General features: G+C 44.6%; 1 protein-coding gene across 1 annotated transcript; it reads left to right on the top strand.

Moving 5' to 3' along the window:
* Positions 1-8,119: 8,119 nt before the first annotated feature.
* LOC149747691 (lysine-rich coiled-coil protein 1-like) lies at positions 8,120-16,930 on the top strand (the record flags this gene model as incomplete). Its single annotated transcript, XM_089894205.1, has 1 exon — positions 8,120-16,930. A coding segment is annotated over one exon (867 nt), but the record flags the coding sequence as incomplete, so codon positions are not given.
* Between the last annotated feature and the right edge of the window lie 569 nt (positions 16,931-17,499).

The raw sequence follows: 17,499 nt of genomic DNA on the forward strand, positions 1-17,499 counted from the left end.
TACGATCTATGGCAATGGTTCTCAGTCAGGGACAATATTGCCCCCCCAGGGGACATTTGACAATCCCTGGAGACATTTTTGGTTGTTAAAACTGGGGGTAGATGGTTGCTACTGGCATCTAGCCGGTAGAGACTAGGGATGCTGCCATACATCCTACAATGCACAGGACAACCTCTACAACTAAAAGTTACCTAACCCAAAATGTCAGTAGTGCTGAAGTGGAGAAACTCTGGTCTAGGGTTAGGAAATTACATCTTAAATATGACGCAGGAAAAGTTCTAACTCTAATAGTTTAATTGCTAAGTTTGACAACATTATAATGAAGAACGTCTGTTCATCAAAAGATACTGCCAAGAGAATGAAAATGCAAGGCACAGAGTAAGAGATCTCATACAGATAGAGCCAGCAAAGGGCTCATCTTCAGAATACAGGTAAGGAAAAATGCAAACAAGGCAACAGAAGAATGTTCCAGAGACCTCGACCAGCACTTGACAAAGAAAAATTCCAAATGGCCAACAGATATTAGGAAAGGTACTCAGAATCATTGTAAACATGGAAATATTGGATTTTAATTGTTGTAATTAGATACAGAATTTAAGTTCAGATCATTCCAAGTGTTAGAAAGAATGTGAAGCACTCAAAATCTTCTGGGGGAGGATTTAAATTGATAGAGCCACTTGAAAAACATTTGGTGTTACTCTGTCTGATAAAACTGAATGTGTCATGCTGTATAACGTGTAAAGTGGACATTCCTTTGCTGGGCCTACAGTCTATAGGAATGCAGGCTTATGTATGTCAGGAGATGTACGTAAGAATATTCATGACAGTGTTGTTTAAAATGGCCCTGGACTGGAAACACTCACGATGCCCATGAATGGATAAATGATCTGTGATCATGTATGTATGTATGTATGTATTTTTTCTCATAGAAGGGAATACCATACAGCCATGAAAATGAATGCACTGTGGTGAAATTCAGAACAAAAGAAGTATATAATTCCACTTATATAAAGTTCAAACAAAATTAACCAGGCAAAACTAGCATATTTTGAGATTTATATTTAAGTGATAAACTGTAAAGAGGAAGGATGAGATTACCATAAAAATCATCCTAGTGAAGGACAAGTGCAGAAGTTAAGATTAAGAAGGAAAGGAGCCAGGCTTCTGGGATGAGGCAGTGTTTTATTTACCAGCCTGAACGGTGGTTTGGTAGACATTTCCTTTGTGATAAATCATCGTGCTGTAGATTTGTTTCATGCACATTTCTGCATGTGTGCTATATTTTACAATTTGAGAATGGCATGTTTTATTTTTAAAATGTTTCAAACTAAACTCTTCAAACAGGATAGAATAATAGGGTTTAGGTTATAGACTGTATCCCAAGGTGATGAGCTTAAGTGTTCCTAAATCACCTTAAGAACTGTGATTGGATTTGTTTCTCCTGAGAGCCTGGAGCTATGAGATGATGAGGTTCTAAAACTCAAAAGCCTGAGACAAAGAGGCATGGCTTCCTGCTTCCCAGCTTCCCTGCTCGCAGGGGACCTGGCAGAGAAGTTTGAGCTGCAAAGAAGTTGGGATTCTTCTCCTGGAGCTGAGTAAAACCTACCCCTAGCTAGGGCTCCTTCCTTCTTTACTTCCTTCTTTCCTTTTGAGGTTCTTGGCAGGCGAAACTCTGCTCTCGGTGGGCCCACAGATCTTCTACTTACACACCCCCAAAGACTTGTAGGCTAGAGGAAGTGAGGTTCCATCTGTTTGTGGAAATTTCTCTCAGCAAACTAGTACATGGTGGTGACTCCAGGTAAGAGGTGAACCAAACGTGTTGCTCTTTTGCTCTCTTGTTTGGTGGCCTTGGGTGCACTAGTTGGGAGGGATGGTGGCTTGAGGTGCAAACAGGAGGAGGCTGGGTGAGAAGTACCGCCGAGGCAGTTAGGACTCCTTGGATCTGGGCTTCCCAGGGGACCTGGATACGTGGAAGTGAAGTGTGGAGAGAGGTCAGGGCCCTTCTTCACTCCTGTATTCATTCAGCAAGTGTTTATTAGGCATCTGCTTTAGGTCAAGCACAATTTGACATGATGAGGAGACAGCAGTGAATAAGGAATCTGCTTGGTGAGGGATTTTTTTTTTTTAATTTTTTAAAAAGTTTTTAATTTTTTGGAGCACCGCAAGGCATGCGGGATCTTTGTTCCCCAACCAGGGATCGAACACAGCGCCCCCTGCAGTGGAAGAGCAGAGTCTTCACCGCCAGGGAAGTCCTTTGGTGAGGGTTTTCTATTCGAGGGTGGTAAGATGGAAAATAGACCAAATTTTTCAATTAAATTGTATGTCAGATGCAGCATTCAGCATCACCTGGGACTGCAGTAGAAATGCAGAATCTCAGGCCTCACCCCAGACCCACAATATCTGGAAGCACTGTGTTCGGTGATGGTAAGTGCCATGGAGAAAAATAAATCAGGGAAGTGGCCTAGGGTGTCCCGGGGGGTTGGGGGAAGGGCAGTCAAAACTGTGAGAAGGTGACATTCCAACTAAGGCATCGGAAAGCAGAGTCCTCCCGTGGGATACATAGGTAAAGAGCTTTGCTGGCTCAGAGAAGAAGTACAAAGGCCCCGAGGCTAGAGTATGCCTGCGTGTCCCTTGGGGGAACTGTGGCTGCAAAGGAGGAGCAAGGGGAGTGTCACCAGAGAGAAACCAGACACCGCAGGACAGTGAGACAACCAATAGTGGCTGGGCTTTGTAGGCACCCTTGGGGATTTGGGCTTCCTTCTGGGTGAAGGAGCAGACCTGAGGGATTTTGAGCACAGGAGTGATATTAGCCAGGATTACATTACATTCAAAGAATTATTCTGGGGCTTCCCTGGTGGCGCAGTGGTTGAGAGTCCTCCTGCCGATGCAGGGGACACGGGTTCGTACCCCGGTCCGGGAAGATCCCACATGCCGCGGAGCGTCTGGGCCTGTGAGCCATGGCCGCTGAGCCTGCGCGTCCGGAGCCTGTGCTCCGCCACGGGAGAGGCCACAACAGTGAGAGGCCCGCGTACCGCAAAAATAAAAAATAAAAAAAAAAAAAAGAATTATTCTGGCTGCTGGTTTAGAAACAGACTCAGCAAGCAGGCGCTAGAAGGCCAGTTAAGAGCTGACAGCCGTGATTCAGCAGAGATGTGGTCCGGCCCCGGCAGGAGCAGCTTGCGTGGACGTGGTCCAATCCTGGAGGCATTTTTTTTTTTTTAACATCTTTATTGGAGTATAATTGCCTTACAATGGTGTGTTAGTTTCTGCTTTATAACAAAGTGAATCAACTATACATATACATATGTTCCCATATCTCTTCCCTCTTGCGCCTCCCTCCCTCCCACCCTCCCTATCCCACCCCTCTAGGTGGTCACAAAGCACCGAGCTGATCTCCCTGTGCTATGAGGCTGCTGCCCACTAGCTATCTATTTTACGTTTGGTAGTGTATATATGTCCACGCCACTCTCTCACTTTGTCACAGCTTACCCTTCCCCCTCCCCGTGTTCTCAAGTCCATTCTCTAGTAGGTCTGTGTCTTTATTTCTGTCTTACCCCTAGGTTCTTCATGACATTTTTTCCCTTAAATTCGATATATATGTGTTAGCATACGGTATTTGTTTTTCTCTTTCTGACTTACTTCACTCTGTATGACAGACTCTAGGTCCATCCACCTCACTACAAATAACTCAGTTTTGTTTCTTTTTATGGCTGAGTAATATTCCATTGTATATATGTGCCACATCTTCTTTATCCATTCATCCAGTGATGGACACTTAGGTTGCAAAACTACAATGAGATATCATGTCACACCGGTCACAGTGGCCTGGATGCATTTTGAAAGCAGAGCAGCCTGGACCTGCTGCTGATGGCGCTGCCCATGCGGTGTGAGGGAAGCAGGGGAGCGGCGAGTGTCTCCTGGGGTTCTGGTCAGAGTCAAAGAAGAAGGGATGGAGTTGAGGGAGACAGAGCCTGCAGGCAGTGCGAGCCCCCCAAACTCCCCAGAAGTCCCCTTGAAGGAGAGTGGACTGGAATCTCCGTGGGGGGATGGCAGCTCTGAGCAGAAGGAAATGCCTTAGAGAGTTTGGTTTCAACTGGATGTGAGTTTTTTTGTTTTTTGGATTTTGGGGGGCAAATTTTGCTTCCTACCCTATAGTGTGGCCAAGTTTGTCTTCATATAGAGCATTCCAACTAAAAACAAAGCCAGAGGGACAGAGATGAGGCTGAGAAGTAGGCCGGAAAGCAATAACATAGCAGACTGTGAAGAAAGGTAGAAGTTGATGGGGGTTGCAGGTAGAGACCAGAGGGAGCATGGATTCTATAAAGGCTGGGGGAAAAAAGGGAGGTGGCCATTGCGGCTGGTACTTGGAAACTGAGGAATAGGTAGAGGTCGGACGTGGATGGCCTGGGGACTTACTAAGGACTATTTAGAGCAATAAGAAACAGAGGGGCTTGGCTGCAGGAGACTTCCAGTCGTCCCTCGGCATCCATGGGAATTGGTCCCAGGATAGCCCCACCCCCGTGCTCAAGTCCCTGTACGAAATAGCGCAGGACAATGAATACGGAGTCTGGCCTCGGTATCTGCGGCTGTGAAAACGCGCTGGCTGTAATCAGATTGACTTTAAAAAGATTTCGAAGGTTTCGCTGGCTGCTTCCTGGAGAAGAACTCAAGGGTGGGTGAAAGGGGATGGAGGCTGATCTGTGGCGCCGGTGAGGAGACGGGGCTTGGGCTGGGGAGGCGGCAGCTTGGAGGGAGGGCAGTGGGTAGATTCCAGAGATGCGTAGTAGGTAACATAGGCCGGGCTTGGTGGATCTCATGGTGCCTACATTTTCTGCGTATATCCGAGCCCCATGTAGGCAGGGCCTGCTTCCCCCTGCCTCTGTCCGCTCCCATCCACCTCCCAGTGGACAGGCCTGAGCCTCTCCTCTCCCTCCTTACCGGCACTTGTCATGGCTGTTTTGCTATTTGGACACGGGGCGTTGCGGGGGGAGGGTATTTTCTGGCCATCACACTACACTGTAAGCTTCCTCAGGTCAGAGAACATGTCTCTTTAGTTCACTTATGTGTCCAGGGCCGAGCAGATCACCTGGCTCGGGGTATGTGCTCCCTGAACACGCGTCATGAGCAGGCGAGAACATACAACATCACACCATCCCAGGGTTCGCGGCACACAGGAAACTGAGACCCTGAGAGAATAAGGCAGGGATGTAAGTCAACAGCACAAGTGGCCAGCCTGGCTCCAGATCCGCATCTGCCCACAATTGTAACCTGTCCTAAGGCACGCAGACCGGAAGCGGAAGGCGCGGGAACCCAGCCCCGCACCGCACCGTGCCTGGGAGGCGAGTCCTCCGGGGGACTTTGCATTCCACCCTCCTCCCGAAGGCTGGATGCCCAGGGCTCTCACCCCCAACCCTGAACTAACAGATCGTCACTGTCCACATTTTCACTCTTCCTCATTCTTCCATATGCTGAGGAAGTGACCGGAGGCCTCTCTGAAATTACATTTCACTTCGCCAGAATCCGGTATCAATCTGAACCCTTCACAAAAAACTGAACCTCTCTGCTGTTAAATTCGTCCTCACTTCAGATTCTATTTAGGGGAGGGGGTTTCTCTCCTGGCCAGTAGTGTTTCAGGAGCAGATCCTTTCCAAGGACGAGGGCCCTAGCCCGCAGCGCCCCCTCTGGGCCAGCACCCTACTGTACCCTACCGACCAGGTCTCTGGGTGTCTGCAAAACACAGCTGCTTTGTTGGCCCTAGCTAAAAACTAGGAGCACCTAAATTTGCAGAGATATGATTTTTTTTAAAGAATCATGGGGAGAAAAGGGGAGGGGGAAGTGGGGTGGGAATTCCCTGGTGGTCCAGTGTTTAGGACTCAGCACTTTCACAGCAGAGGGCCCAGGATCGATCCCTGGTTGGGGAAATAAGATGCCCGCAAGCCTCGCAGCAGCACGGCGCGGGGGGTGAATCATGGTCCACACCTGTTCTGTCACACCAAGCAGCTCTCTTAAAGGTAAGGTAGAGCCTTTGTGCACTGAAACAGAAAATGGGTCTGAATATATTGCTCGGGAAGAAAAGCTATGTTGCGCCCCAGAATGTACGATCTGACCTCACGCCTGGTTGAACAGAGTTTCAGTCTGAAGTAACGCAGTAATATGTCCAGTAGTTATCTCCGGAGAGTGAAATCAGCGGAGTTTAATTTTAAAGTGTATGTTGCTGCTGTGACTTTTTACATTCAGCACAAACAGGTATTTATTTTAATTAACTGGAGAGATAAAAACACTAAAGTATAACAGAAAAGTTCTCAGAATAGGCCACCAGTAACACATTCAATGCTGCTGGCTGTCATTCCAGCACCCTAATGAGAATATGCATAACTGACAGGCACTGCCCAGTTGCTCTGTACCCGTCACTCTTTGAGTCCTCATGACACCTAGAAGGTTGGTACCAATATTGGACTGGTTAAGTGAGCAGGCTGTGGACCCTCTGCCTGGGTTCAAATCTTGGCTCTTCCACCTTCTGGCTGTGTGATCTTAACTAAGTTATTTAAACTCTAACTCGGTTTCCTCATCTGTAAAATAGGAGTAATAATAGGTCCAGATTTTAATCACAATACGTGGCATCGTCCTCTGTTCTTGAACCCCAGCTATGAGATGAAAGTATACCTGTGTGTGTGTATACATACACAGTGTGTGTGTGTGTGTGTGTGTGTGTGTGTGAAAGAGAGAGAGAGAGAAAATGTATGATGATCCCTATTATTTCTTTCTTGGCACATAAGCACAGGGACTAGCCAGTTCTGTTTCTGTAGAATTTACAAATAATTTTAGTTTAATTTATTTGCCTGATGTTCTCTCTATTTTCTTAAAATGACTTGACTTTCTTATTTTTATTACACGTTATATTATTTATGGCAAAAACCCCATGAAGTACAATTAAGTAGAAAGACTAAAACCATCTATAATCCCCAAACCTAGCAATAACCACTGATAAATTTTAGATATTAATGATATATTTCCAGATCCTCAAATTTACACAGTATTTTAAGACTCATTTTCTTAGTCCATTATATTTTATGATTCTCAGTCTATGTCAAAATCATATATTTTTGTATCGAAGTATAGTTCATTTACAGTATTGTGCCAATCTCTGCTGTACAGCAAAGTGACTCAGTTTTATACATATATACATTCCTTTTTTAATATTCTTTAATAGTCTTGGTTTATCCCAAGAGATTGGATATAGCTCCCTGCGCTATACAGTAGGACCTTATTGTTTATGCATTCGAAATGTAATGGTGTGTATCTACCAACCCCAAATTCCCAGTCCATCCCTCTCCTTCCCCTCCTCCCCCTTGGCAACCACAGGTCTGATCTCTATGTCTGTGAGTCTGTTTCCGTTTTTGTAGATATGTTCATTTGTGCCATATTTCAGATTCCACATATAATATCATATAGTATTTGTCTTTCTCTTCCTGACCTACTTCTCTGAGTGTAATAATTTCTAGTTGCACCCATGTTGCTGCAAATGGCATTATTTTGTTCTTTTTTATGACTGAGTAGTATTCCATTGTATATATGTATCACATCTTCTTCATCCATTCATCTGTCGATGGACATTTAGTTTGTTTCCATGTTTGGGCTATTGTGAATTGTGCTGCTATGAACATAGGGGGTGCATGTATCTTTTTGAGTTACAGTTTTGTCCGGGTATTTGCCCAGGACTGGGATTGCTGGATCATATGGTAACTCTATTTTTCGTTTTTTGAGGAACCTCCGTACTGTTTTCCATAGTGGCTGCACCAACTTACATTCCCCCACTAACAGTGTAGGAGGGTTCCCTTTTCTCCACACCCTCTCCAGCATTTGTTGTTTGTAGATTTTTTGATGATGGCCATCCTGACCAGTGTGAGGTGGTACCTCATTGTAGTTGTGATTTGCATTTCTCTAATAATTAGTGATGTCGAGCATCTTTTCATGTGCCTACTGGCCATCTGTATGTCTTCTTTGGAGAAATGTCTATTAAGGTCTTCTGCCCGTTTTTCGATTGGGTTGTTTGCTTCAAAACCATATATTTTCAACATCAATGGCTACATGGCATTTACAGCACATGATTATAATATAATCTCCACTAGAAACTGGAGAACCTGATCTTTGCAAAAAGCATACATTTATAGCAAAACAATTAACAGAAAGTTTCTTCTTCATCTTCCTTGGCCGAGTTTCATCCATAGTCAATATAGTGGAAAATTCTAAGACTTCTGACTCTTTTCAACATGAACTTCAGGATTATACTAGAAAGCAAAGAGCCAGAGGATTACAACCAGAGGTTTGCTTTAGAAAGGGGACGGAAGACTCTGTGTACAGAGAAAAGGACCACACTGCACCCAGACCTCCAATGCTGGAGCAGAGATTCGCCTTCTGGAGACCCCACAAGTCCCCCCGTTCCTACAAAAGGCCGAAAACAGTGGAAAGCCACTTACCCATACTGTCCAATGTTCATCACTTCCGGCAAAGACTGGAACCTGTAAATCACTGTCAGAAAAAACACGACCATTTCTTCAATATCCGGTGGTTTCCAAGCCCACCTGTGCGAGGAATGACCACTGGCCCACACACAGCACAACACAGAGAAGAGGCCAGCTGCTTCTCAGAGGACCACACCGGCGTCCATCAGGCAGGAGATCAAGACGGACGCTGGACGGGAAGGTCCAGGGAGAAGGGAGGAGGACTTGGCAATGAGGAGCAGGTATCGTGGAAGAGGAAGCACCACAGGGATGAAGAGGATGAAGAGACCCACAAGGAGAACAGGAGGAAGGCCAGAGTGGTGCCAGGAAGCACAGAGAAGTGCAAGTACAGAAAGAAGAGCACCCATGATTGGGACCTCATGAAGGAGGGAAGAAGGTCCAGGAGAGAGAAGAAGCATCCTGGCAAACATAGCACCCACGAGTGGGACTTGTGGGATGAAGCTGTCCTCGGTGGTTGTTACTGATGCTGGAGATCTGGGACCTTGATATGAAATGATTTGGATCCATTGGAAAGGCTGGATTAAATGGTATTGAAGCAATTCAATAGCCATACTTCAAAGAAAATAAAATTAGATCCCCACCTCAGACTCTGTTCAAATATAAAAACCCAGTTGGTTTAAAGATGTCAATTTAAAACCAAAATAGAAAAGTATTAGAAGAAAATAGAGGAAAATTGTTTTCAATCTTGGAATATGAATGGCTTTCCTGAACAAGACACGTTAGCCAGGGGCCATAAAAGAAGAAAAAAATAGGGCTTCCCTGGTGGTGCAGTGGTTGAGAGTCTGCCTGCCAATGTGGGGGACACGGGTTCGCGCCCCGGTCCGGGAAGATCCCACATGCCGCGGAGCAGCTGGGCCCGTGAGGCATGGCCGCTGAGCCTGCGCGTCCGGAGCCTGTGCTCCGCAACGGGAGAGGCCACAACAGTGAGAGGCCCACGTACCGCAAAAAAAAAAAATTTTTTAAAAAGGAGAAAAAAAAATACGTGTATTTGCAAAAACACTTAAACTCTGCATATAACAGAAGATTTTGTGGTACATTTTCTTTAAAACAGAAATGAAAAGATATGCATTGTGCATATGCATTGAGCAGCTCCAGAAAGATACACGAAACACTGGTAACTGGGCTCTGGGGGCAAGAACTGAGCTGGGGGAAGCGGGTAGACAGAGGTAGCTGATAGACTAACTTTTCAAAGTGTACATTTCTATTTTGAATTTTGTACTGTATGAGACTACTACCTTTCCAATAAATAGATATTTTAAAGGTAAGAAACAGATTGGGAAGAAATATTTGCAACACTCTCTACTAATATCTCTTGTGCCCGTGATCAAATGATTGCCTCTTAGCTCCTAGCAGCTTCTTTGCTCCGCTTTGTGAAACTGGGCCCTGTAAACGTGTCTCCTTTGCCAGCCGGCTAGTTAGTCTCTGCCAGTAGAGGGCGCTGGAGGGACACCATAAACTGGGAGCTGGAGGGACTTTCTTCCTTTTCCCAGGTTTGCCAGTTTTCCCGGGCAGCAACTCTTGCCTTTGCGTGTGTTTGATCTAGCGGCAGCCCAAGCCCTCTGACATATTTCTTTGTCACTGGGGGGCTGTGTGACCTGAGAGATCTATGTTCTCTCTGCAGAGCTCTGAACCTCAGTCATGGGAGGCCCTTTTCCAAGTTTCTCTCCGCTGTTCACCCTCCCTTAACCGTCAAGGGTGGGCAACCTTCAGCCTGCAGGCCAGATCCAGCCCTCTGCCTGTTTCGTGTACAGCCCTTCATCAAAGAACCGTTTTCACACTGGAACCCCAAAGAAGCAAAATGTTATCCCCAAACAGTGGATCCCATTCTTCTCATTAAAGAACTTGGTTACAAAGCTTATACTCAATTATTATTATAGTTTTAATTTCATCAATACAAAGATTGTGGAAATTTGTTTTCTGTGTTGTCATATAAGTACCTACATAATATCCTTGATTGTGCCTCTTATTCCACAAAACCTAAACTATTCACCACCTGGCCCTTTACACGAAAAGCTCGCCAATCCCTATCTCAGTCTTTTTTTTTTTTTTCTTATTTTTTGGCCGTACCACGTGAGACCTTAGTTCCCCCATCAGGGGTCGAACCCATGCCCCCTGCAGTAGAAGTGTGGAGTCTTAACCACTGGACCACCAGGGAAGTCTGCCTGCTGTAGTTTTTTTATACCCCTTTTGGTTGTTAACCACCTTTTATTAGTTAAAAATTCTTTATATCTAATTTTCTCTGTTTAAATTACTGGTATGGTTTGTCTCTTGATCTGGCCCTGAATGATATAATCCTAATAGACAAATAGCTTCTACCATTTAATAAGAAAATATGAACAACCTAATAGGAAAATAGGCATTTATCTATTCATGTAGTTAACAAATACTGAATTCCTGTCATTGTTCTAGGCACTGAGATAAAGCAGAGAATGAAATACAAGTGAGATACAAAGAAGGAAAGTAGGAAGGAAGGCTTTGTGGAGGTATATATAATAGAGCTCATTTCTGGGATTGGGTCACGATGAGCAGGTAACCCCCCTGGATGTGGGTCCGGTTGGACTTTGAGAGTCTTGCAGGTTGTTGGAGTGTCCATTGTTTGCTGTTTGGTATCATCCCACATTTGTAGAACATCTGGCATCCTTAGTCCCCATCCACTAAATGTCGGTAGTTCCCTCTCCCTACCCCAAACACAGACGATCAACATAGGCCCCCATAAATCTACGAAATGTGCCCCCTTCCCAGAGGTTTCTGCTCCTCTGAGAATGCCCGGCTTAGCCTTCAAGTTCAACTGAACAAAAATTTAGAAATCGAGTCCCTGATTTCCTTTGTCCCTGAAGACAACCCAGTGAGACAAACAAGGCTGGTATCTTACCTCCATTTATCAAAGGAGGAACTCAAGACCTCAGGGGCTGGAAGAACCAAGCAACAATTCCAACCCAGATCCTCTGAGACCTGACCCAGTGCTCTTCCCACCTTTGTTTCCGAATGCTACTTTAGGCAATGCACAAACACAGCATCAAACAACATTGAATGACACAGGGAGAAGGCGGTTCACAGCTCTCCTCCGCTCCTTGTGCAAGGAGAGAGGCTCCATTCAGTGCTAATGTGTCTTTACACCCCTCTCTAGGGCTGTTAACCTCCCCTGCTGACTTCAGCTTTTGTTTGCATGTATGTAACAGTTACTTTCCATTTATGGCACTTGTTATTAGACTTTAAAAAAAATTAATTTACTTGAGCTTTTCTTTTTAGGTCGATTTAAAGAAAATGCCATCCTGGAATACATAAATCTGGAAAAATAAAGGTGAGGGGTGAATAACGACAGGGAGGGAAACACCAGCCTAAACCACGCCTTATATGTTTCAAATACAGGCTGACATGTTGAGGTATAAGGTAAAGATTCAAATAAGGAATAATTTGGGGAGGGTGCAATCTGGTTATGAATAGTTAGTATATCTAAAGCTGTGTCTGGAGGTTGGGAAAGTTTTTAGGCTGAATGGCTTGGGCTTTCTAGGAGTGTCTGGGCTAGTTGTGTTTCATCAGGAAGCAATAACCTGTTTCAGGCTGTTTCAGATGCACTTCACATCATCTGAGCCCCTTAACTTGAAAGTTCTTTACTAGAAAGTTCACGTGTCTGCATCACTGTCCCCCGCAATGTTAGGATCATTTTTTCCAGTATACAATTGAGAAAACTGGGGCTCAAAGAGTTGAGTAAATGTACCCGAGTTACCCAGATGGTGAGTGGCAGGGCTAGAAGGGGCCCCTGCTTTCCCAACACCACACTTGCCTCCCTTCCCTGCAACCACCCACTGAGAATGACGGGTACAGAAGGATCAGGGACAGAGGACTCAGGGCAGGTAAGTATCAGGACTGTGGATTTTAGCATGGGAGTTCATGGGTGATGTGGAGCTTGAACTGACTGCAATTGTAATTGTCTGGCAACACGTCTGTGTCAGGCAGGAGACGCAGCTCCTGAAGGGCAGGAACTGGCTCTCATACACCTTGATTTCCCTGGGCTGAGCACAGGGTTAGATGGCTCCCTCTACGTGTTTGTTGAATGAATGGCATGAGGGCAAGAAAGCTCTTCTAGATCAGCACAGCCTGCAGAGGCTGGAGAGTAAAACTGGAAACGTGGTTCAGCTTAGATGATTTACAGTCATTAATGCCTCTGCTGCATTGACTACAGCACAGGAATGGCTACAGCTCTAAAAGCATTCACAGGCCAAAGCAGCTCAGTGGTCAATCTTGTACAAAGGTCACACTAGAGACCAATATCCCTTAAGAATATAGATACAAAAATCCTCAACAAAATACTAGCAAACGAAACCCAACTGCATATTAAAAAGATTACACATTGTGACCAAGTGGGATTTGTTCTAGGAATGCAGGGACCATTCAACATAAGAAAATTAATCAATGTAATACACCACATTAACAGAACAAAGGGGGGAAAAACCCACAGAATCACCTCACTTGAAGCAGAAAAAGCATTTGAGAAAATCCAATAACCTTTCATCATAAAAAACACTCAGAAAATTAGCAATAGATGGGAACTTCTTCAACACGATAGTATACACTTATGTGTACAGCAAAACCATAGCCAACATTACACTCGATGGTGAAAGACTGAAAGCTTTTCCCCTAAGATCAAAACTGAAACAAAGTTATTTGCTTTCACCATTGCTATTCCACATTATAGAACAAAGGGGGGAAAACCCACAGAATCACCTCACTTGAAGCAGAAAAAGCATTTGAGAAAATCCAATAACCTTTCATCATAAAAAACACTCAGAAAATTAGCAATAGATGGGAACTTCTTCAACACGATAGTATACACTTATGTGTACAGCAAAACCATAGCCAACATTACACTCGATGGTGAAAGACTCAAAGCTTTTCCCCTAAGATCAAAACTGAAACAAAGTTATTTGCTTTCACCATTGCTATTCCACATTATACTGGTAGTTTTACCAAAGCAATTAGATAAGAAAAAGAAATAAAGGCATCCAAATTGGAAAGGAAGAAGTAAAACTATCTCTATTCTGAGATGGCATGATCCTATATGAAGAAAATCTCAAAGAATCCACACACACAGAAAAACTACTAGAGCTAATAAACATTAAGCAAAGTTGCATGGTACAAGATCAATACACAAAAATCAGTTGTGTTTCTATACACCAGCAGTGAGCAATCTAAAAAGGAAATTAAGAAAACAATTCAATTTGCAATAGCATCCAAAAGAATAAAATACCAAAGAATAAGTTTAACCAAAAAGGTGAAAGACTTGTACACTGAAATCAAGAAAAAAAAAATTGCTAGAGGAAATTAGAGAAGACCTAAATAAATGGAAAGAAATTCTATGTTCATGGGTTGGAAAACATAATATTGTTAAGATGGCAATACTACCCAAAGCAATCTACAAATTCAATGCAATTCCTATTAAAGTTTCAACAGCTTTTTTTGCAGAAATGGAAAAGCTGACTCTTAAATTCACATGGAAATATAAGGGGCCCCAGATAGTTAAAACAATATTTTAAAAGAACAGAGTTGGACAACTCACACTTCTCCATTTTAAAACTTACTACAATATTATATGTATTAATCAGGGCTCTTCAGAGAAAGAGAACCAATAAGAGGTATAGATATAGATATAGATAGATATATATGATTTATTAAAGGTATTGGCTGTCTCAAGCATGATGGCTGAGAAGTCTCATGAACTTCTGTCTGTAAGCTGGAGACCCAAAAAAGCCTGGGTTTTGTTGTTCAAAGGCCTGAGAGCCAAAGGTGTAGATTCCAGTTCTAGTTCAAAGACCTGAGAACCAGGAGTGCTAAGGGCAAGAGAAGATCAATGTCCCATCTCAGGCAAACAGGCAGAAGGAGGGCAAATCCAACTTTCCTTCACCTTTTTGTTCTATTCAGGCCCTCAACACATTGGATGTTACTCACCCACACTAAGTTGGACCATCTGCTTTAAGCAGTCCACTAATTCAAATGCTACTCTCTTCTAGAAACAATCTCACAGACACACCCAGAAGTGATGTTTAAACAGATATCTGGGCATCCGTGGCCTAGTCAAGTTGACATAAACTTGACTATCACACTACAGTGATCAAAATGATGTGTTGCTGGCATAAGGACGGACATATACATCAATGAAATAGAATTGAGAGTCTAGAAATAAGCCCATACCTCTGTGGTCAACTGACTTTCAACAAGCATACTAAGACTATTCAATGGGGGTAGAATAGTTTCTTCAACAAATGATGCCAGAACAACTTGATATCCACATGCAAAAGGATGAAGTTGGACCCCTACCTCACACCATGTATAAACGTAAACTCAAAGTGGATCAATAACTGAATTATAAGAGCTAAAACTATAAAACTCTTAGAAGAAAACATCAGGGTAGATCTTCATGACCCTGGATTTAGCAATTGATTTTGAAATATGACACCAAAAGCATGAGCAGCAAGAGAAAAATAGAAATATTGGACTTCATCAAAATTAGAAAGTTGTGTGCATCAAAGGATATTATTAACAAAGTGAAAAGACAAGCAGCTGTATGGGAGAAAATAGTTGCAAATCATATATCAGAGAAGGGCCTGGTATCCAGAATATATAAAGAGTTCTTATAATTCAACAACAAAAAGACAACCTAATCTTTTTGATGAGCAAAGGATTTGAAGAGACACACAAATAAGAAATACAAATAGCCAAGAAGCATATGAAAAGATGTTTAACATCATTAGCCATTAAGAAAATGCAAATCAAAACCACAATAAGGGGGCTTCCCTGGTGGCACAGTGGTTGAGAGTCCGCCTGCCGATGCAGGGGACGTGGGCTCGTGCCCCGGCCTGGGAAGATCCCACGTGCCGTGGAGCGGCTGGGCCCGTGAGCCATGGCCGCTGAGCCTGCGCGTCTGGAGCCTATGCTCCGCAATGTGAGAGGCCACAACAGTGAGAGGCCCACGTACCACAATAAAAACAAAAATAAACCACAATAAGATACTACCTCACAGCCACTGGGATGGATATATTAAAAATAAATAAATAAAAAAGAACAGAAAGTAACAGGTGTCAGTGAGGATGTGGGGAAACTGGAGCCCTCATACACTGTTGGTGGAAATGTAAAATGGCACAGCTGCTATAGAAACAGTTTGGCAGCTCCTCAAAAAGTTAAACACAGAATTACCATAGAACCTAGCAATTATACTCCCAGGTATAGACCCAAAAGAGCTGAAAACAAGTACTCCATACATACTTACACAAGAAAGTTTATAGCAGCATTATTGACAATAGCCAAATAAGTAGAAACAACCCAAATGTCCATTAATAGATGAGGGGATAAACGTAATGTTGTATATATGTACAACAGAATATTACTCAGCCATAAAAAAGGAATGAAGTACTGATACATGCTACAAAATGGATGAACCTCAAAATCATTACTGCAAGTGAAAGAAGCCAAACACAAAAATCCACATATTGTACGATTCTGTTTATGCGAAATATTCGGAATATGTAAATCAATAGAGAGAAAATGAAGATTAGTGGTTACCAGGGGTTGGAGGGGGGAAGGGAGCAATAAGGAGAGACTGCTTAATTGGGACAGAGATTTCCTTTGGGGAGATGAAAATGATTTGGAATTAGATAGAGGCGGTGGCTGGACAACATCATGAAAGTACTAACTACCACTGGATTATATCCGTTTTTAAATGGTAACTTTGTGTTTTGTGAATTTCACTTCAAAAAGAAAAAAGCTCACACTAAAGTGTGTTCTCCCCAGGTCTGCCCTGGGTACGCTCAGACCTCAGCGGTTGCTCCTGGTTAGGAAATATGGAGGGAGACTCTGGCCTCTGGCTGGGCTGTAGGAGCAGCCCCTTGAACTCTGAGCCCAGCTCAGCAGTGCCGGTCCCCAGCGATGGGTAAGGGAGCTGAGGCAGGAATAGGTTGGAAAGGAGATTGGCTTTGCATGCTGAAAGTATCCCTGCCCCATGGCCTTCTTTAGAACTCCAAGGACACTCCATCCCCTCTTTGGTAAACTCCAGGCTTTTAGGGTGACCCACACGGCCTGCCTGCGGGTCTAGGTCCTTGTTGATATTGTGACCTTCTCCCACCACCCTCCCCATGTTCCCTCTGCCCCGCAGGCCCTCACATACCCAGCTCTCCTCCTCCCCCACCTTCCCACTCCCTGCTTCCTCTGCTAACCTGCACTTGAACAGCAAGATCACCCTGAGAAGTGTCCCTGCCCAGACCTTGACTGCACCACCGGCAGACAGAGCTGCAGGGCACCGCACAGCAGGAGGGGAGAGCAGGGTGAGGGGGCACACACACTCACACACACACACAGCTTCCAAGTGGGCGGGCATCTTTGTTGATCTTCTGCTAACTCCCCATTTCAGTGTTATTTTAACAGAAATTATACATTGGGGGTGGGGGTGGGGGTAGAGAGAGCACCCTAATCTTCTCAGCTCTTCCAGACTCTGAAGGTCAAGGTCTCGCTTTGCCCCCGGTCCAGGCTGGCGCCCCAGCTCACCTTCCTCAGCATCAGACTATGTGTCACTGTCAGTTAACTTTCCTTCACCCGCACAAGTGTGTGCCCTTGAGGATAGGGCCTGGGTCTTGGCGACTTCAGGTCCAGCTGGCCCTGGAGTACACAGGAGGCTGCTGTCAATAACCACTCAGAAAGGAAGGAAGTGACTGGAGTTAGGGTCCTGCTCCACCACCACTCCCGTGGGACCCTCCTGAGCATCCTGAGTTCTCTGAGCCTCAGTTGCCTCATCTGGAGTCACATGGAGTGAAGATCCTGTTCTGACCTCCCAGGGCAGGAGGCGATCACACACGTGCGATTGCTTGGAGACGCAGCCAAGACCTTTGAAATGCCGGGAGGATGAGGGCAGAGACCTTGCTCTCCTCTCACCAGACTCCCGCCCCTCTCCCCCGCCGGGCCCCTCCCTCCCTGCTACCCGCTCCGCCCT

This window comes from Delphinapterus leucas, chromosome 13 (genome assembly GCF_059928025.1).
Source record: "Delphinapterus leucas isolate spDelLeu-1000000601 "Yukka" chromosome 13, BTC_Dleu_Yukka2, whole genome shotgun sequence".
Taxonomy (NCBI): Eukaryota; Metazoa; Chordata; class Mammalia; order Artiodactyla; family Monodontidae; genus Delphinapterus; species Delphinapterus leucas.